Raw genomic sequence first — 23,092 nt, 5'->3', positions numbered from 1 at the left:
TGGAACTAAATGTTCACTCTTCTGCAGGAGATTTTCCGCCTTGCTTTAACTAAAAGCTCATCAAACATCAGCGGCCTGGTCAATGTTTTGTTTTAAGCTCCTCGGTTTGCATGTATTAGCAGCATAATTGGAGTTAAAAGTAGAAATAAGGATTCTACCTGTTATAATGTTATGTATAAACTCCCTTCAGACTCATTATTTCATATAATTAATATGGCTCCACCTTCACTTCCATCCTTAATCACCTTCAGGAGGCAGAAAACCGTCTTCAGCTTAATTACAATAAGACACAAGTGGTTGTTGTTGGAGATAATTGAATTATTTTAACGCTTTGTATCTGGTTTCTACCTTCAGACTATAAATATTTCCAGAGTTCCAGATCCTTGAAGTCCATAGATGTGGGTCCAGATTTAACACTTTTTAATGGACTTTTTCCATCATTTCTGAGCCTCAGAACTTCATCAGTCCAGCACATAGAACCATGACATTTAGGAGAAGAAACACATCGGAGTTCTGGTAAAAACTGACACCAGATCAGTTTTACATCCATCCAGGTGTCACAGTGTAAGAATACTAAAAAAAAGACACATTTTCCATAATTTTGGATGAATTTGTGCAATTTTAAGGAACTTTCATGTCATTTTGAACAATTCTTTGAGTCATTTTAGACAAATTTTGAGAAATTTGTGACTTGGAAAAAAAACAATTTTATACAACTTTTCTGTAGTTTGACCAATTTCTGATGAAAAACACATTTGAGTTCTGTTAAAAAAAAACAACTTTGATCATCAGTATTATGGGATGTATCATAGTTTGAACAGTAAAACTGCAGCAGTTTAATGACATAGAGTCATAGAAACAATCACTGGAACCCTGGATGTGTTTCTGTTTTCTAATACTTTACTTTATTTTTGAATAAGTTCATACCGTATCCCACCACATGTAAAATTGTTTAATTTTATTGATTATTATTATTAGCAGAATTAAGTTGAGTTTATTTTTTAACAAATGCATAGATGAATAAAGAATAATGACTATAATATGATATTTTCTTATAATACTATATAGAATTTTCATTGTTTAAACAACAGCTTCATGGTGTCTTATAAAATTGCTAAATATATAGAAATATGTATGTAAAAATGACCTATATTTGCAAACAAATAGAGGTTAAAGACTTTTATGCAACACAATTATTATTATTATGTATTATCATTTTCTCCTACCTTGTTTTATTATTGTTTTTTAATAAATTTTATGTTGTATGTAATTTTAATAAACGCTATAATTAACACGTTTAGTTGCATTTATTGCCTGACGTGTGCTACATAAACAAAGCTTGATTGAATATTTGACTATATATGTGATATTTTAAACCTGATAAAGAAATACATGAGTCCAGCTGTTACTGAGCATCCATTTGTATTTATGTACGAGTTATTAGTGTTTTATGAAGTAGAAAGAGCCACAGTGTGTTAAAATAAACCACAGATTCATTGTTTATGCAGCACACACATGCTAAGCGGTTGCTTTATCCATTATCAGTCCTCCTGCCTCCTGGAGAAGCTTTTATTTTGAAAATCTGTGTTGTCTGCGACGACCTCGATCTCAGCTGTCGCTTCCTTCCTCCTGCCAACACTTGAAGGCTGTTAAACCGGACGCTGCTGCAGGCAATTATAGTCAAACACACTGTTCAGCGATGCAACACGTTAAATACTGCTGGATGCTAATTTCACGCTGTCCGACGACGGAGAGGAGGCTAAATACTGACCTGCAAACATATCAAGGCCTTCAAGGATCTGGACCGTTTTCTACCTTGGTCTGATTTACCAAATAACTGATCTGATGAAAGACTCTGAGTCACTAAGAGCAAACAAACAACTGGATAAAAATAGAAAGCAGCAGATGAAGACGGACGGAGGGAAGCAGGTGGAAGAAGAGTCTTTACTGAGAGTCAGAGTATCACAATATATCAGTAATGGAAAGCTCACAATACGACTCTGTGATACAGCACAAGATCTGTGTACATTTGAAGATTTCTAGTTAAGATTTTAGGGTTTCTAGAGTAGACTTAAAGGTTTCCAGTAATGGTTTTAATGTTTATAACATAGATTTAAAGGTTTCTAGAGTAGACTTAAAGGTTTCAAGTAAAGACTTTAAGGTTTGCAATCTAGAATTAAAGGTTTCTAGTAATGATCTAAGGTTTATAATACAAATTTAAAGGTTTCTAGTAAAGACTTTAAGGTTTACAATATAGAGTTAAAGGTTTCTAGTGCAGATTCAAAGGTTTCTAGTGGAGATTTAAAGGTTTCTAGAGTAGACTTAAAGGTTTCAACTAAAGATTGAAGATTTATAATATAGAATTAAAGGTTTCTAGTGCAGATTTAACAGTTTCTAGTAAAGATTTTAATGTTTATAATATAGATTTACCATCTTTAACATCTTCATTTAGGTAAAAACCTCACAGTGAAGCTGAAGCTCATCACTTCCTCCTCGTCTCTCGTCGACTATATGTACCCGACAACTTCATTTAAGTGAAAAACTAGAAAGGTTTCTAGTGTAGATAAAGGTTGAGTAACTGGTTGATGGTTTAAAGGTTTCTAGTAAAGATTATAAGGTTTCTAAAGTGGATTTAAGGATTTCAAGTGCAGATTGCACAAGTTCTAGTTTAGATTTGGCAATTTATAGTATAGATTTCAAGGTCTCTAATATACATTTGAAGATTTCTAGTGAAGATTTAAAGATTTGTAGTTATGATTTTAGGGTTTCTAGAGAGACTTAAAGGTTTGTAGTAAAGATTTTCAGGTTTATAATATAGATGTAAGGATTTCAAGTGTAAATTGCAAGAGTTCTAGTTAAGATTTGAAGATTTCTGGTTTAGATTTGGCAATTTCTAGTATGGATTTATGGTTTTTAGTACAGATTCCAAGATCTCTAATATAGATTTAAAGATTTCTAGTGAAGGATTTAAAGGTTTCTGCTGTAGATTTGAACATTTTTATTATAGACTTGAAGAGTTCTAGTATAGATTTGAATGTTTCTAGTGAAATACTTGAAGATTTCTGGAGCAGATTTGACAATTTTAGTAAAGATATGAAGGTTTCAAATATAGCTTTAATGATTTGTAGTGAAGGATTTGAAGAGTTCTGGTAAAGAGTTTAGGTTTCTAGTATAGATTTGAAGATTTCTAGTTTAGATTGAAGGTTTTTAGTACAGATTTCAAGGTCTCTAATATAGATTTAAAGATTTCTAGTTAAGGACTTAAAGGTTTCTGCTATAGATTTGAACATTTTTATTACAGACTTGAAGAGTTCTAGTCTAGATTTGAATGTTTCTAGTGAGGGACTTGACAATTTCTAACACAGACTTGATGATTTTAGTAAAGATATGAAGATTTTTAATGGGGCTTTAAAGATTTCTAGTGTAAGATTTGAAGATTTCTAGTAAATATTTTAGGTTTCTAGTATAGATTTTAAGGTTTCTAATATAGATGTAAGGATTTCTAGTGAAGAATTTAATTTCTGCCATAGATTTGAACATTTTTTTATTCCAGACTTGAAGGTTTCTAATGTAGATTTAGACATTTCTAGCGAAGGATTTTAAGATTTCTGGTATTGGTTTGGGAATTTCTAGTTAATACTTTTAGATTTCTAGTGTAGGATTTAAATATTTCTTGCTGAATTGTACAAAGAAGAATGGAGCTGAAAGCATCACATGACAGCTTTCATGAGCATTGCCTCATATTTCTTCCTAACATCCGTGCGTCTCATCAAAACACAGTATTTATTGCCTCGCCGGCCTCTTGTCACAGTGTAGCCTCACAAACAACTGGATAAAAATAGAAAAAGCAGCAGATGAAGACAGAAGACGGACAGACGGACGGATAGAGGGAGGCAGGTGGATGGACGGACGGACGCTGGGGGCAGAAACAGCTGACAGAAAATCAGTGAAGTCAGACGGAGGCAGCGATCGGATCGAGGAGAAGGAGGAAGAAGGAAGCGACACCAGAAATGTAAATAGTTAGAAAACACGCAGGAAGAAGAAACAAAAATAGACTCTTTAAACACAAAGAGCAGCAGAACGGGAGGATCACTTGACTGCGCCGCGATGAAACGGCAGGAATGAATCATTTATTGTGGATTTATTGGTCATCGCGGTGTGTGAGAGTGTGTAATAACCTCTCTGAGCAAACAGTGAGTGTTGAGCAGGCCAGAAGTCTGCATTAGTCACCCAGCAGACGAGTCCTTATGAGCAGCAGAGAATAACAAACACTGCAGAACGCCATCAAGTGATGACACACCGAGAACCACATTATTTATAATTATTTTATCTGCAGAGTCAGACAGAAACACGCTTTCATCCAGCTTAGGCAGCAGGTAGACATTTTTTCTATTTTACATTTAGAGCATAAAAAATGTGAATACAGAAGCAAAAATGAGCTACTAGTCTGAAAACCATGGAACCTCTGAACAGCAATGACTCAAATTCAAATGCTTAAATACAAAATTTCAGTCAACTAATCCATGATAACAGTCGTGTATTGATCCCAAACAGGATTTCTACTGAGTTTATTCCACCTTAAATGTCTCCTTCCATCAGAAAAAACACCAAACATTAAGTCCAAGAGGGAATCTCTGTTTACTAAGCACTGACCAGAGTTAACTAGCCACTGACCTGCATTTACTTGCCACAAAACTGTATTTAACGGTCACTAACGTCTTTACTAGCCACTCACCAGCCTGTTTAATCCTGTGTTAACTAGTCAATAAACTGCATTTACCAGTCAGTTTACTAGCTACTGACCAGTGTTTACTACCCACTGATATGTTTACTAGTCACTCACCTGTCCTGTCTTTGGATTATTAGCATATGGACCGTTCTTACAATACATGAACCTGAATTTAGTTTAATAGCTACTGACCAGTGTTTACTAACCACTGACTACTTTACTAGCTTAGGACTTGTATTTACTCTCCACTGACTGAAGATTACTAGCTACTGATCAATGTTTTCTAACCAGTGACTGAAGATTACTAGCTACTTGCGTGTTTTTACTATTTACTTATTGAAGTTTATCAGCTACTGCCCAGTGTTTATTAACCAATGACTGAAGATTACTAGCTACTGATCAATGTTTTCAAACCAATGACTGAAGATTACTCGCTACTAATCAATGTTGACTAACCACTGTCTGAAGTTTACTAGATACTGATCGATGTTTACTAACCTATGACAGAAGATAACTAGCTACTGACCTGTGTTTGCTAATCATTGATGGACGTTTACTAGCTACTCATTGATGTTTGCTAACCCTGTCTTTAGTTTATTAGGTACTGACCAGTGTTTTTTAACCACTGAGTAGTTTACTAGCTAATGACTTGTATTTACTCTCCACTGACTGAAGTTCATTAGTTACTGATCAATGTTTTCTAACCAATGCCTGAAGTTTACTAACTACTTGCCTGTTTTTACTATCTACTTATTGAAGTTTACCAGCTACTGAGCAGTGATTACTAACCACTGACTGAAGATTACTAGCTACTAACCTGTGTTTACTAACCACTGACTACTTTACTAGCTACTGACTTGTTTATTAACCAATGATGGAAGTTTACAAGCTACTAGCCTCTGTTTACTAACCACCAATTAAAGTTTACTAGCTACTGAATGATGTTTACAAACCAATGACTGAAGTTTACTAGCTACTGATCGATGTTTGCTAACTATTGACTGAAGTTTACGAGCTACTGACCTGTTTACTAACCAACAGTTGAAGTTTACTAACTACTAATCGGTGTTTACTAACCAGTGGGTGAAGATTACTAGCTACTTACTTGTGTTTACTAATCACTGACTAAAGTTTACTAGTTACTAACCTGTGTTTATGAGTCACTGATCTGCATTTACTGGTTAGCTGTGGTTAGTAGCCGCTAACATGTTTATTACCTCGTAACCTGTGTTTAGCACATTTAGTTACTAGTTATTGGTGAATAGTTATGAGGTAAACATCTACTGTAGATCTAGGCAGCTTATTTTGATTATATTTAACCAGTAATCCTGACAGTAATGCTTTGTAGAACAGACTCCAGACACCAGCTGACCTACATTTACCAACTACTGCACTGTTTACGACCACAGACTGCTTGATAAGCTCCGGTTACATAAACACACTTGCGTAACTAGTGGTTACTGCAGTTAAACCAGCAACAAACACTGATCTGTATTTGCTGTAGTTAACTGTAAACCAGCACTAACCTGAGCGGAGGCAGTGGAGTCGTTCAGGGCTCTCTGCAGGGCGTGGCTCAGGCCTTTAGACAGGTTCTGCTTCAGGATCAGGTCCAGGCGGTTCCTTCGTAGCTCGATGGACAAAACTGTGAAGCAGAAAGTGAAAAAATACTGAAGGTCTGAGCAGAATATTTTGAAGATTAGTCTGGTTCGCTGCTTGTGTTACAGGCATAGAATCACTTAGACCCCAACTGAAAGTACAGACATTATGAAATATGTCTTTCTTTTTATTAGAGAGTTCATATAATGGACCTTTACTCCATAATAAGTGTAGTTTTAGGTGTCTCCTAGAACATTTTTACATGCTTTAACCCTCTTGTTAGGTTAATTTCCCAGGAACAGCAATGATGTTTAATTAATCAAAACTGTCAGGAACCCCAAAATCCCAACAAACATTGTTTATATCTCATTATTAACTCCATTACTAATCATTTCATTCAATGTCTAGTGTCATGGGGTTCTTTACCTCTCATAGATCACGGTTCAATGAGGGTAATTTACTTGTTTTTCATAAAAAATGCAACTTTTAAAAATGTAAATCAGGAAGCCCTACAAAGAAAGTTTTTTTTAGTGGTGGGACATGATTAAAAAATTTATCTAATTAATTACAGGCTTTGTAATTAATTAATCGCAATTAATTGCAGTTTTGTCAAGTAGCAATATTTGACACAATAAGTCAAGTTCTTCAATTCAAATAAAATTGTGGTTGACAGTTGAATCAATGAATAGACATATGTGTTTATAATTTAAAATGTATTTTAATAAAGGAAAATGGGACATATAGAAAAAAGTGATTTTGATGACTTAAAGCCTGAATTTAGTTGTTTTTTCTACTTTATGGCACATAAAATCAGCATAAGTAGTTCAAGGAGCTTCAGAAAGTTGAAAATCCAGAGATTCATTCTGTTTTCATCTTTTCTGGGTCTGATAAATGGTGGAATTTTGATGGTTCTTTTTATAGGAATATCAATTTCTATTTATGTAATTTTTTAATAAACAAAAAGTTTATAATTAAGTTATTTAAAGAGATCTTTTTGTTGTTTAGGTTATTCCTCCTCCAGGAGGCAGAGCCTCAATGGAGTAAAAACTTAAACCACAAAAATGTTTCATTTCTATTTATCTGCATTTTTCATCTGTCTGCTACATTCACAGATTACTGCAAATCTAAGTGCAATTATAGCGATTTTATTCAACATTTTAAGACTTTCTGTAAACTAAAGCACTGTCTAGAAAAGTGGTCTATTATGGGATGGCTACACCGTTAGCCGTTAGCATGACTCGTAGCTAACGTTAGCTCTGGTGCTAACAGCAACATGTTTTACATTGAGGTGATACCGTCGGCTTGAAGTGACGCAGTGATCAGAAAAATCTTTGTTGCACAATTTGCACACAACCAGGCTTTTATCCAAGCTGCCATCAGGAAGATTTTTAAAAGAAAACCTTCTGCCCAACAAGCTCAATCTGGTCTTCCTTCACTGTTCACCAGTGCCTGACTTCACTCAGTACTTCCTGTGCTTCTTCTTCATGGCTACAAACAGACTTTAGGTTCATTACTGCCACCTACTGGGCTGGAGAGTTCATCAGAGTTACAGGTGTGGAAGAAATGAGGGAACTGAGGAGGGTGCAATTAATTGTTTTATTAATTTTAACACGTTAATTTCGCTGTATTTTATTAATCGAAATTAACGCGTTAAAGTCCCAGCCCTAGTTTTTTTTTAATTTTACATTTTAAATTAATTTTTTTTAATGGCGTGGTGTTGATAAATTAACATAAGACACCTCTTCTGTTCAGGGTGGGTTTGCAAATATTTGAAAATGAACCATTTCCATTTTATATGTTGATTACACTTATTAAGAGAAGCAGAAGAAGTTTGACACCAAAAAAATATTTTTAACAGTTTTCATTTTAAAAGATTTTTTTTACTTCAAAACGGGTCAATTTGACCTGCAACGTAACAGAAGGGCTAATGGTCATAACACATGATTTTTCTCATGTTTAATTTGACCGTCTCCCAGATGAAGGTTGGTTAGTAACTGCAGTTTTCTTAGTATGTGAATGAATTCTACCAGAAGAGGCAGAACTTTTACAAGCTCAAAAAACAACAAAGGAAAACCCTAAAAAATACAAATGCTGTCAAGCCTGAGTAAAAACTCTGGTACATCCAATAGAATGCTGCGATCTCTGGCTTGTTCTTATTAATATTTTTCCTATTCTTGTGTCTTTGCTTGAGGAAAATCTGCGCTCGCTTTGGTGCAGGTTTTAATTAATTTGTGTAAATGTTCCTACATCTTGGTCATGTAACCGGTACACGTTGTTCCTGAGCTTCATTTCGTGTTTTTTCATCATACTTTGTAATCATTTTTTCCAGAACAACGGCTAAAGCCCACATTTACATAACACTGATTATGTCGTCTGTAATTTGAAAAAGGGGCCGTGCAATAACAGGAGCTTGTCCTGTATGACAGCGTCCTGATGTCTTAGACGGTCATCTTACGACTTCTCTTTCTTTACCTCCCACAAATTACTTCAGTTTTAATATATGTTAATAAATATAGCTCCTGTATTCCTAGTGATGGGATGGATGTTGCAGTGTAGAGGACTTTCCTGATAGGAGGTGGTGTAGTTTGGATCAAAATGAGCATATAGGTAAAAAACGTGCATTAACCTTTTAAAATTTAGAGGCAAAATGTAGACAAACATGTAGAAAATTGCTATTTTTACCCTTTAAAATATTGATGTTACATGATATTGTCACATATTCCTGACTGAATTCCTTCACACTGTAAACATCTATACCTGCATGAATATGTGTAATTATGATTAGATTTTGATTTTTAAAAAGATTATTCACCGACTTTATCTGCACCTGGATGCAGATGCATTAATCTCTCAGCAAAGCAGCACATCTTAAATTCCTCTAAAGCAATAAAAATAACATGCATCCAAACACAAATGAAACAGTTGGCAGGTTCACTACAAATTCAGGATTTCTCTCTCACATGTGTTGGAAATTATTCCGGTTTTAATAACTGTTGAGAAAAACGGATGTTCTGATCAAGTGCTGTTGTCCCCGATCTGACCAGTCATTTAATATATAGGATCTGCTGAAACAGAGTTGCAATCCAATTGTTAATAATTTTACAGAATAATAGTATATTAACCGATAAGGCAGAAGAAAGAGAAGGTCGTGCACGTCAGAAAATGTTTTGTAGGTTCGCTGTAGTACCTGGTTGTTCCACCTTACTGTTTAAAACTGTTCAAACTGCTCATGCTAACGACCACCATTAGCATACGAGGGCTCGGTGAAACTCGCATTTCAACGACCCCCTTTGTCACTCCCTGGCTCCCAACGACCATCGTTGAGGAGCCAGACGGGCCTTGGCAATGGTCGTCAGAATGTGAATAACACTGACCACGCCTCACAGAGGTTATAAGCTGAGGCAACATCAACCACCACCAGAACTGAAGAAGCCTCTTGGATGAGAGGTGAAACGTCTTCAAGGAACCTTCTTAAAGTCCAGTTGGATTGAATTAAACAACTTTGGATTTAAAACTGTAGTGACTAAATAAATCTAACTTATTAAATAAAAATACCATCAGTCAGCAAGTTTCATGAAAAGACACTGAATTGGATGGTATGTTGTAAAGCAACAGAAACTCCTGGAAAACCAGCTTAAACTCACAATACATTAACAATGAAATAGGCATGTTCTAATCAAGGTGTTTGATCTATTTATTATTTAGTATCTAACAGCCATCACATAACACTGTTGTTAATAATTTAACAAATTAAAAATATATTAACCAATTAAAGGAGAAGGTCGTGCGTGTCAGAAAATGTTTTGTAGATTAGCTGTAGTACCAGGTTGTTCCACCAGGTGGAGCCTTTTATTGTTTGATACTGTAGTGACTACATAAATCTAACTGACTCAATTATAAAAACTTCAGTCTGCAAGTTTCATAAAAAGACACAGAGTTTGACGGTACATTGCGCTCCAAAGCAACAGAAATTCCAGAATTCACATTTCACCTTAAAGACATTTTTCATCGTGTAGACATTCCGGAAATCACATTTCACTGTAAAGACGTTCCAGAACTCACATTTCACTGTAAAGACATTCCGGAACTCGTGTTTTACAGCAAAGACATTCCGGAACTCGCGTTTACCTCACAGACACTTTTTATCTTGCAGGCATTCTGGAACTCGCGTTTCACCTTAAAGACATTTTTCATCTTGAAGGCATTTCGGAACTCGCGTTTCACTGTAAAGACATTCCGGAACCCGCGTTTCACTGTAAAGACATTCCGAAACTCGCGTTTCACTGTAAAGACATTCCGGAACTCGCGTTTCACCTTAAAGACATTTTTCATCTTGAAGACATTCCGAAACTCACGTTTCACTGGAAAGACATTCCGGAACTCACGTTTCACTGGAAAGACATTCTGGAACTCGCGTTTCACTGTAAAGACATTCCGGAACTCATGTTTCACTGTAAAGACATTCCGGAACTTGCGTTTCACTGTAAAGACATTCCGGAACTCACATTTCACTGTAAAGACATTCTGGAACTCGCATTTCACCCTAAAAACATTTTTTGTCTTGAAGACATTCCGGAATTCGCATTTCACTGTAAAGATATTCCGGAACTCACGTTACTTCTTAAAGACATTCCAGAACTCGCATTTCACCTTAAACATTTTTCACCCCGAAGACATTCCGAAACTCGCGTTTCACAATGAAGTAGGTATGTCCTAATCAAGGATTATTTATTATTTAATATCTAACAGTCGTCACATATAATCGTCATTCAGAATTTAATGGATTAAAAATATAGCAACCGATTAAAGAAGAAGGTCGTGCATGTTCCACCATGTAGGACTATGACTGTTTAAAATTGTAGAGACCAGAGGAGGCGTCGCTCAGACTACAGGAAGTTGATATAGGCAAGCGGAAAGCAACGTGGGAGTTTAGCTAGCAACGGGCACCATGACAACAACTTCTGTGGTGGTTAATGACACTCGACCGGAGTTCATGTGTTAAAACAAACTGGACAGTGTTCTTACATCTTATTGGTGTACATATAAATGCTAACTCTGCAGCCAAAATAAAAACTAAAACTCCAAATATTCTTCATGATCAGGTTTTCGTCTCGTACCTGTTCTGACCCAGAACTTCTCCGTCACGTTGCAAGGCAGAGGAAGTTCCTCGGCGCTGGTACTGGATGGAGGTGGTTGGGTCACGGTAGGAGGTGGAGTAGTTTGGACCGGGACGAACACCGTGGTGGGAGGAGCCTTTGTTGTTGTGGTGGTCGTGGTGGGAGCAGTAGTAGTAGTAGTAGTAGTAGTAGTAGTTGTAGGTACGGTGGTGGTAGTAGTGGGAGCAGGAGTAGTAGTAGTAGTGGTGGTGGTGGTAGTAGTAGTGGTAGTTGGGAGGACGGTGGTAGTTGCGGTGGTAGTGGGGGCAGGTGTAGTTGTAGTGGTGGTTGTAGGTTCTGTTGTGGTCATCGTGGTAACTTTGAGGCTAGTTGTTTGCTGCGTGGTTGCCATGGTGTTGGTATGTGGCGGTGATGTCACAGCGCCCCCAGAGGTGGGCGGCGGCGTTGCAACCTCGGTCACAGTCGGAGTGGTCATCGCGGGCGTCGTGGTGGTTACCGTGGTCAGCTGGAGGTCGGTCACAGTGTCCTGGCTGGTGGTGGGTGAAGCCGTGGTGGGCTCTGGGGGCGCCGTGCTGGAGAACGTGGAGGCGGTGGTTGGCGGCAGCGGAGCGACGGTGGTGGTGGTGGTCGACGTGGTCGTGAGCCGCGAGGTGTTTCTGGTGCGGACCGGCATGGTGGTGTTCCACTGGTGGGTGGAGAACGGGCTGGTGACATTGGCTGGTAGCGTGATGTCGTGGTCGCCCACCGTGGACAGCAGCGACTCCGGGACGGTGGGGAGATCCCAGGCTGGCAGGCTGCTCACCGACTCCTCTGTAGGGAGAAAAACATTTAGAAACTAGAGAAATTCAAGGATGTTGGAGATTCTGCCATTAAATTTAACACTAATTGTTTTAAAATCAATCTGTCTTTCTGAAGGAAGGAGCTGAAGGTCAATTCATGGTTTCCACATCCTCAAACGGTGAATTTCCAAGGTTCCTACTATGAATATTTCCTTGAAGTCCATAGAGGTGGGTCCAGATTTAACACTTTTTAATGGACTTTTTCCATCATTTCTGATCCTCAGAACTTCATCAGTCCAGCAGATAGAACCATGACATTTAGGAGGAAAAACACACCTGAGTTCTGGTAAAAACTGACACCAGATCAGTTTTACATCCATCCAGGTGTCTCAGTCTAAACACTAAAAATGCTTGACTCATTTTGGACTATTTTGGACTAGTTTTGGAGAACTTTTCATGTAATCTTGAACAACTTCTGAGTCATTTGGATGGATTTTTGCCACTTCTAACAATTTTTGATGGCTGATAAACAAATTAAGCCCTGCTCAAAACTGCAAACAGATCAGTTGTACATCTATTCAGGCATCACAATCTAAAGCCAACCAAAATGTCAGTAATTTTGGATAATTTTTGTTTAATTTTGAACAATAAAAGAGTTATTTTGGGCAACTTTTGAGGAATTCAGGTATCACAGTCTAAAGCTAATCCAAATTTGAATCATTCTGGACTCACTTTAGGTCATTTTGAACAATTTCTGATTTATTTTAAAATAATTTTGAGTCAATTTTGACCCTTTTTGTCATTTTGAGAAATTTGGACAATATTTCTGTGATTTTGGATCTTTTATGTCAATTTAGGCAATTTCTGATTAATCACAAACATTTAAGTTCTGTTTAAAAACTGCAACAAAACTAGTTTTACATCCACTCCATGTGTCACAATCTAAAGCTAATCAAAAAGTAAGTAATACTGGACAACTTCTGTGTCATTCTGAAGAATGTTTTGAGTCATCTCGGACAGCTATTGAGTCATTTCTGAGAGGTTTTTGTCATTTTGGACAAATTCAGAGAAATTTGGGATCATTTTTATGTAATTTTGGACATCTTTTATGACATTTTGAGCAATTTCTGATTAATTTAATTACCAAATGAATTTTAACATCTACTCCATGTATCACAGTCTAAAGACTAAATCTGGTTTCAATTATTGAGTCATACTGGACTTTGTTGACTTAATTAGACAATTTTGAACAACTTTAGTGTCATTCTGAACAAATTTTAGACAGTTTTTAAGTCGATTTGGACCATTGTTGAGCAGGTACTAGTAGATATAATCACGGATGTATCCTAGTGCAAACAGTTTAATATCTATGACATAGAATCATAGAAACAATCATTGGTATCCTGGATCTGTTTCTCTTTTCTGATAATTCACCTGAGAAACCTTTAAAAGTGCATTCTGGGTAAATTTTCGAGGCTCATACCAACATGTTGATAGGTGGCTGGTCATAAGAAGTTCTAGACAATGAAAGGATCATTTGTACTTAAAAACAAAGGAGGTCATTTTGGACCATTTTCAAGTAATCTTGGACAATTTGAGTCATTTCTCGACAAATTTCTAATAATTATGGCAAATTTTAGAGGGTTGGAGACTTTTTGAACAATCTATGAGTATTGTATGATATGTGGTTTGTCAACACAAGGTATAGCAAATTAAAGGTCTCATTTTTAGCGAAACATACATTTTTGAGTAATTTTGGACCAATTTTTAAGGCTTTTTTGTCAAATTTTATATCTTAACTTTTGACAAAACTGAGCAATTTGGACTGCATTCACCTCATTTTGACCATTTTTCTGAGTATTTTAGACATTTTTTGAGCCATTTTCAACTACTTATGAGCAGCATGTGATAGGTGGTTGTTCACAAGTTCTAGACAATGAAAGGATCATTTCTTAGACAATTTGAGTCATTTTTGTAAAATTTTGAGTCAAATTTCTTGTAATTTTTAACAATTTTCTGTCATTTTTGAGAATATTTGTGTAATTTTGGACCACTTTCACATCAATTTAAACCATTTTCTGAGTATTTTTATAAATTTTTTAGTTGTTTTCAACAAATTTTCGAGTATAACATGAGATGGGATGTTTGGTTAAAACAAGCTATAGTAAACGAAAGGCCTCATTTTTACCTACATTAGATACCAGGATCCTCTTCTAGACATGATTCCTTCAGTGTCAAAACAATTTTCTAAGAAAGTCGTATTTTAACACTCTAAATTATATATAAATGTGTGTCTCCAAATGAATAAGTAAAAAGTTATGCAGATGAAACGGTTTGCGGGTTCATAACAAACTTGGCAAAACTCAATTGTCAGTTTTCTCATGACTGAGGAACAATGAGGGCGAGGAGGTTGTTGTCAAATTGAAATTACACAAGATGAAGTGCACATCATTTCCAATTTTACACAGGGAATACAAATCCAATTTTAACGTGCAAACCAGAGCAGCATTTTAATGCCACAGGCTCCATCTACATAGTAATATGAGACTCAAACTGATGGAAGGAGTGGAGGAGGCTGGAATAAACAAGAGGGAGGCGATCAATCGTTCTCAGACTGAGTCCCAGATTCAATCTCTGCCTCCCTAAACCTCCCGAGGACAGCGACTGTTGGGTTTGTGATGTGAGCCGAAGTGACGGGAAATATCAGGCAGCGGAATATTAGGTTCTGTTGGTTCTCTGGACGGAAACTGAAGTATCTGTGGAGGATTTACCTTGTTGATGATGGCAATAAGACATGGTGGTGAGGACAAAGATGATGATGATGATGAAGACAGGGATGACAGTATGGTAAAGATGAAGACAAAAGGATGAGGACGATGGTGATGGGAGGATGAAGTGATGATAGCACTGCTGGAAATAATGGTTAGGAATGATGAAGAGAACACATTTTAGGATGCAAATGAACAAAACACCTAAATGTTTGTCATTTCCCACCCTCTTTTTTAGGTAGGCATGTCCTGATTATGGTTTTTTTTTCAAGTCATTTAAGATTTAGTATTTGCTGATACAGAATCTGACATGATTTTCCTTGATAATGCACATTTCAAGTGCATTAAATCATTCAAATCCTATGTATATGCTTAAAAACTGAAAAGCTCAGCAATGTATGAAGGAAAAAATACTGTGGTGGTCATAGGAAGGTGGTCATAAGCCTCAACAAGCTCCAAACAAAAACCTGTATTCTCTACATGATGTCAGTAAAGACGTAACCCTCCTGTTGTCCTCATTTATGGGCACCGAAAAATATTGTTTCCTTGTGTGAAAAAAATTCAAGAATTCTGCAAAAAAATCCCCAAATTTCTGAAAATTTGCAAAACCTTCAGGAAGAAAATTCCAATAGATCCTTAAAAGTCATATTTTTTAAAAAATTCCCAAATTTGGCAAGAAAATTCTTGTAAATATTTTCCAAAAAATGAGTAAAAATCTTCCAAAAAAGTCCTAAAAATATCTAAAGTGATTAAATACATATCAGTAAAACTTCCAATACTTTCTTCAAGCAAAGTCACACAAAAAATGAACCAAAATCCAGTGAAATTCACTCTTTTAACATTTCTTTTTTCCACCAAAAAATGTTCAAAGATTTCCCAAAAATGTTGAAAATGTGGACATCAGAAGTTTCAGTGTGAAAATACGTTTTTTTCCCACATTTTCAAACTTTGAACCGGGTCAATTTTGACCCACAGGACGACACGAGGGTTAAGAAAACTAAACTAATCACTCAAATCTGGTCACAATCATCAATAACTCCACTGTGGTTTTCCCCTTTCATAGTCTCTTTTTGGGTGGGTTGTCTACTTATATCTTGAATTGCACTTACCTATGGGATAGTAATGATTATCAGTTAACTGATTAATAGCCGTTAATAATTCAAGCGCTTAAAAATACATGAACCGATTAAAGGTTGTGCATGTCAGTAAATGTCTCATAGATCGGCTGTAGTACCTGGTTGTTCCACCAGGTGGAGCTTCTTACTGTTTAATACTGTAGAGACCAGAGGAGACGTTGTGCATTGTGGGAGTTTAGCTAGCAACGGGGCACCATGACAAAGGCTTCTTTGATGATTAATGACCTCTGACAAGAGCTCATTTGATTAAAACAAATTAGTTTCCTATATCCCAGTGACACATGTAACAGATCAATATCAACATGAGATAAATGTCCACTGTACTCAGTTTGTGTAATCAACTGATCATGGATGGTTAGTGCCACTGGCTAGTTTACTAATTTACAACACGTGTCACAGCAGACGTAAACAATGGATCAGAATTAGGTAAAAGGTGATGCAGATTAATTAATAAATGCCTGGATCAGGCCTGATTCCAATCACAGCTCAGATTGAGACATCCAGAGTTGCGACACATCAGGTTTCTGGTCTCAAATGGGATTTAAACAAACTAAACACTAAAAATGTCTGAATCATTCTGGACAAATCAGATCCTGCCATTGGATCTGATTTAGCATTTTATCAACAGGTTTTGAGTACTTCAGGAGAACTTTTCATCTCATCGTGAACAATTTGTGAGTCATGTAGACTTATTTTTTTGACATTTTGAGCAATTTCTCATGAATGAAAAACACATTAGAGCGCTGTTTAAAAACTGACCAATTCAATTTTACATCCACTCAGGCATCACAGTCTAAACACTAAATCTGGTTTCTATAACTTTGGACAATTTTCAAGTGATCTTGGACAATTTGAGTAATTTTGGACTAATTTTGAGTCACCTTGGACACATTACTAGTAATTTCCAACAAATTCCAGTAAATTTTGTGTCATTTTCAACAACTTTCATGTCATTTTGAACCATTTTGAACCGTTTATCCATTTTCTTTTTTAGCATGAGATGAGGTGATTGGTCAGATAAAAGACCCGAGGGTTCCTCAAAACCCAACGCAAATCTTGTGGTTGCAGGCAGTTTTGTCTATTAACGGGTTTGTGCAATATAAAAGCGAAAGTAGTAAAGTCTGACATTTCCTGGTTGTTACTGACAGATGAAAAATAACTCACAGGCACAAATCTGCCGCCTCTGGGTCGAAATCACAGTCAGAGGAAGTAAACTTCAAGTGTGAAAGCACAAGAAGATACTGTTGAGAAACGTATGAAATGTGTGTTTATTCCCAAAGAACAACCAATTATTTTGAATGTACTTATGATTTTGCATAAAGTATGCATTTCTGTATTAATACTACACAGTTCAATGTGTTTTTTATTGCAGGGAGCCTTTAAAAAGTACTTCAAGGTGTTAATATTTTGTGTATCTTAACTGAGTTTGTAGTTTAAAATGTAATGAGGTAAATTGTTAAAATCGGCTTGATGACTTGATTTTTCTTCACCTTGAGTTCAGCATTTAAATCCCCCTCGTTTCCATGAACATGCCCAGACAGCTTCTTATCTTGACTAATTTGTCTCGCATTTTCAAGAGGGAAGACTCTTTATTTTGTAATCCATCGTGGTAACGTTGTTAGCTGCTAAGGTGCTCCTTGGCTTTGAAAGTAACCTCTGGAAGTAGCAACTAATGAACCGAGAACGCTTTCAAAGTTTCACAGCAGCTTCTGCTAGTGCGAATTAAAAAATGGACCATTTAATCAGTTTCTTCTCTTGTTTTTGGTTTTGGAAAAGCTAAAAACAGAAAGACACAACCCTTCAGAAGTTTTCAGATAAACAGTGGAGATCTGTTTTTAGTGCTTGAAGCAAAATGTTTGAGCATGTGGAAGAATCACAGTTTGACAGGTCTGCAGTGCAGCGGCTGGTTGCAGCAAAAATAAAATATGACAATTATCTTTCAAAGAAAGTTCAGTAAATTTTCATTTTAGGGATGTTTCCATTTAATGTCAAAGACCTGATCTGGAAGTTTTGTTAGAGTTCTGTTTGTGACACGACATTAGAGATATAAATTTTCAATAATTATCTCCATCAATGATCAGTCGGGTTATCATTCATTAATTATTCATACAAATTAATTAAAGTGGGAAACTAGTTGATTCCAGTTTGTTTTAAGTACATAAAATCTGGTTGGAGGTCATTAGCAACCACAGAAGTCTTTGTCATGGTGCCCATTGCTAGCTAACATGAAATGCTTGTAGTTTGAGCAACGGCAGGACATTAGAGATACTAATTTTGAATAATTTCTCAACCAGCAGGTTTGTCCATCAATTATCAATTAATTAATAACACAAAGTAGGCATTGTAGATATATTTATTTAGTCAATGAGCGTATAATTCGAGCTGCAACTGCAGTATTTCAGCACATTTACTGGTCAGAGGTCATTAATCACCACTGAAGTCTTTGTCATGGTGCCTGTTGCTGGCTAAACTCCCACAATGCTCTCTGTTTGCCAACATGAACTGTAGTGTGAGTGACGCCTCCTCTGGTCTCTACAGTATTAAACAGGAAGAGGTTCCACCTGGTGGAACAACCAGGTACTACAGCTGATCTATGATACATTTACTGACATCATGTAGAGAATACAGGTTTTCTACATCTTTTGGAGTTTGTAGAGACACAGTACATCCTACCATCTAATACTCTTCACTGTCAGACACTCCCAGCCTGTGTTAGCATTTGAAACTCCTAGCTTAGCATTGTTAGCATGAGCGTCGGCTAGCTATCTAAATCAGATAACCCTCAAATACTACCTTCACCTTGTATTCAGCTGTGTTGATCACATGCTGGATTGATTTTAATCCCTTTAATGTACTTGTAGTGTGTATTATCTGGGAAAATGGTGTCAGATTTGTAGAAAAACTTGATCTGCTTCATTTAAAAAGGAATATGTTGAACCAGCAGACGTACCCAGACTGTCGTTGTTGGAGGAGTTGTGCGATGTGTTGTGTGTCTGACTGTTGGTGTCTGGAGAGGAAGAGGAGGACGATGAAGGCAAAGAGGAAGCTTTAGTGGTTGTTGTAGAGGATGAGGAGGCCTTGGATGCCCAGGCGGCTTTAGACAGCAGCCCTAAAGGTTTATTAGGCGTCTCTGCCAGGACATCCAGGACCGAGGACAGGTCCGGCTGCTCCCTGTGGGCCCCCGGCTGCAGCCTCTGCTGGCCCAGCCAGGCTGCAGGGCCCCTGGGCACGCTTGGCAGGCCGCCCCCCTCCGAGTCCACGCCGACCTCGGCCCAGGCGCCAGTTCCCGCCATAATCCCCGTCTCGGCAAACACCCCGGCCTCGACTCCCGCTTCCGTCCAAACCGCCGTTCTGGCCTCGGTGAACACTTTCCCCTCCGGCCAGGCGGCGGCAGGAACGTCTTCGTCTTTGTGTTCCGAGTCGACCGGCCTCGTCTCCTCGTCACGAGCTCCCAGAGCTGCTGCAGAAACAAAAACAGGAAGAAGAAGCAGAAGTGCTGGTTAATTAGGAGTTCTGAGCAGCAAAAAATGACAAAACCTGTCAAAAATGACTCCATAATTCTTCAAAGTGACCTAAAATTTGTATAAAATTACCAAAAAAAAATTCTTGTTTTAAAATGGCACAAAAGTTGATGGAGACTTGGTTATTAGATTGTGACTACTGGAGTGGATGAAAAAACAGTTTAGTTGACAAAAACCTGTCAAAAGTGAACAAAATGACTGAAAAAATTGTTCAAAATCACACAAAATCATCGCAAAATTTCTTAAAATTTGTTCAAAATGACAAAAGAATTGTCACAGTTGAGTCAATATGTGTCCAAAATGACTCTAAACCTGCTCAAAATGACAAAACCTGTCAAAAACAAACCCAAATTTGATCAGAATGACACAGAAATTGCCTAAAATGACTCAAACTTTGTACAAAATGACAAAACCTGTCAAAAAAGACTGAATATCATCCAAAATGACTGATAATTTGTTTAAAATTGACTTAATTATTTGTCCAGAATTACTCTAAAACTGTCCAAAATTATTTTTAAAAAAACAGATAGTCTCTAGAGTTTAACATCTGGATGGATGTAAAACTGATTTGGTTGCAGGTTTTCATGGAACTCAAATGTGTTTTTATTGAAGATGTCATGACTGATCAAGAATTATACAAAATTTGTCCCAAATTTCTCAACCTTTTTTTTTGTCCAAAATGACAAATTACACAAAAATCATCCCAAAAATGAACCAATATTTGCTCGGAATGAAACAGAAATCATCCAAAATCAATCCAAATTTGTACAAAATGACAAAAGTTCATCAAAAATGACTCCAAAACTGTTACAAGTGACCTAAAATTTGTCTAAAAGGACTGTTTGTTTATTAAAAAATGACACAAAAGTTGATTGAAATTTAGTCTTTAGATTGTGATTATTGGAGTGGATGTAAAAACTACTTAGTTGATTAAAAACCTGTCAAAAATGACTGAATATTTATCCAAAATAATTGAAAAAAATGTTCAAAATCACAGAATATATTTCAAAATTACACAAAAATCATTTAGTTTAGTTTTTTTTGGTACCTGATAATGCAAAATAATAATAATAATCAGTGTTGTGCTAATTACTGACTCAAAAGAGAAATTGTCCTTTAACCCTAATAAAGTAAAGTAAAAGTAAAAAAATTCCAAAAATTCCTTAAGTTTCCCTTAAAAGTTTTATTTAAAAAATATTTTTTAAAATCCCCCAAATTTGGCAAGAAAATTCTTGTAAATATTTTCAAAAAAATAGTAAAAATCTTCCAAAAAATCCTACAAATATCTAAAGTGATTCCATATATATCAGTAAAACTTCTAATATTTTCTTTAAGACCATTCACATAAAAATCAACCAAAATCCTGCAAATTTTGCTTGATTTTTATGTGAATGTTCTTAAAGAAACATTTTTATCATTTCTTCTTTTCCACCAAAAAATGTTCAAAGATTTCCCAAAAATGTTGAAAATGTGGACATCAGAAGTTTCACTGTAAAAATATTTTTTTTCTCCCACATTTTCAAACTTTAAAACGGGTCAGTTTGACCCACAGGACGACACGAAGGTTAAGTGTTACATGTATGAAAAAAATATTTTCATACATGTAACATGTAACATTTTTTTTAAGCAACACCTGTAAACAAATTGGCATTTAAAGGATTAAAATCCTGAAAATGGATGATTATGTGGTAGTTATGATGCTGGTTACTGATCCTGGATTAAAAAAGAAATAACTGGAAGGGGAAAATAATATTAATATATAATATTTTATGCATGTTTTTTTATTTTTTTTTAACAGTTTTGTCTGTAGGGTCCTCTGTATAACTTCTTTTTTAGATTCACCCCCAAGAATTAATGAAGGTTGTCATGACAACACATAGCAGTCACCTAAAAGCTGTATAATTTCTCAAAATTAAAAGAAAAAAAGGCCCAATATTTCTCCAAAATAACTCAGAAACCTGAACTCATTACTGTCCTCAGGGGATTTAAAGCTGCTGTGCAGAAATCAGACATCTATAAGGACTTCTGTCTCTCACTCATCTAAAGGGATTAAAAAGGAAAAAAAAACTGTAGAAATAACATCTAAAGTAGGTCACTTATGTTTTCAGAGGATAAAGCATAGGGAATTAATTTAGATGTTCCAGAGCGAATAAATCAGGACACACACCCTAATCAGCTGATTTCACACACGCTAATCTGATCTGCTGGGTAGCCGTGCTAGCCGTGTTAGCCGTGCTAGCCGCTGGATTCACTATTCCTAGAACAAACACACATCTGAGGAGAACGACTCTAGAACGTGGTCAACGACGAGCCGAGACGACCTGAAATAGTCCAGAAGGAACCAAAATATGTTCACAATGACAGGGAAATGGTAAAAAATTACTCAAAGTTTGTACAAAATTACAAAAGTGTGTCAGAAATGACTAAATATCACCTCAAAATGACTGAAAATTACACAAAAATCAACTCAGATGTCATACAATTTGTTCAAAATGAGAGAAATTTGTCAAAATTGACTATCATCCAAAATGACTGAAAAAATTGCTCAAATCTTTAAAAATTACACAAACTTCATCCCCAGTTTCTCAAAATTTGTTCAAAATTGACTGTTTGTCCACAATTATAAAAACCAGATTTCAACACCTTGTATGTAAAACTGATCATACAGTTTTGAACAGAACTTTTTATTCAAGATGTCATGAAAGATCCAAAATTATACAAAATTCTCCTCAAATTTCTCAACATTTTTTGTTCAAAAATGACAAAACCTGTCAAACATGACTGAATATCACCCCAAAAAATGCATTCAAAATCACACTAAATCTTTCAAAATTACACAAAACTGTCCCAGAATTTATCAAAAACAGACTCAATATTTGTCCAAAATGACTCAAAAATTGTTTAACATGAAACAAAACTCAAATGTGTCTTTCAGTCACTCAAACTGCTCAGAATGTCATGAAAGATGTCCAGAATTACACAAAAATCATTCAAATTTCTCAAAATGTGTCCACGATTAAACCAACCTGTCAAAATGTACTCAATGTTCGTCCCAAATAATTCAACAAAAATGATCCAAAATGACTCCAATTTTGACTGCTACACCTGGAGTGGATGTAAAACTGATCTGGTTGCAGTTTTTAACACAATTCAAATGTCTTTTCTATATCAGAAATTGAATGAAGTGTCATTAAAGATCTAAAATTACACTAAAATCACCCCAAGTATCTCAAAATCTGTCCAAAATGACAAAAACCGGTAAAAAAAAAGAAGACAACATTTGTCCAAAATAAATCAAAAATTGTTCAAAGTGACCTTAAATTGGTGAAAAATGTGTTTGTTTTCCATCAGAAATTGCTCAAAATGTCATGAAAGATCAGAAAATGAATAAAAATCTTCTCAAAATCTGTCCAAAGTGACTGAAATCTGTGAAAAACGACACAATT

At 36.1% G+C, this 23,092-nt stretch overlaps 1 protein-coding gene across 4 annotated transcripts in view; it reads right to left on the bottom strand.

Annotated features, from left to right (window-relative positions):
• The window catches only part of kiaa1549la (KIAA1549-like a), a 144,605-nt gene that overhangs the window by 83,006 nt on the left and 38,507 nt on the right, over window positions 1-23,092 (bottom strand). For 3 of the 4 annotated variants that reach the window (XM_055008987.1, XM_055008990.1, XM_055008988.1), the window contains exons 2-4: window positions 19,076-19,585; window positions 11,443-12,252; window positions 6,256-6,371 (exon numbers count right to left, since the gene is read on the bottom strand). In XM_055008987.1, the coding sequence (XP_054864962.1) occupies window positions 6,256-6,371; window positions 11,443-12,252; window positions 19,076-19,585 (1,436 nt within the window). The remainder of the gene's footprint in view (window positions 1-6,255; window positions 6,372-11,442; window positions 12,253-19,075; window positions 19,586-23,092) is intronic. The other variant, XM_055008989.1, reaches the window with a different exon arrangement.

The sequence above is a fragment of the Amphiprion ocellaris genome, chromosome 3 (assembly GCF_022539595.1).
Source record: "Amphiprion ocellaris isolate individual 3 ecotype Okinawa chromosome 3, ASM2253959v1, whole genome shotgun sequence".
Classification (NCBI taxonomy): Eukaryota; Metazoa; Chordata; class Actinopteri; family Pomacentridae; genus Amphiprion; species Amphiprion ocellaris.
The sequence above is the reverse complement of the archived record's forward strand: the minus strand, read 5'-3'. Positions and strand labels throughout refer to the sequence as shown.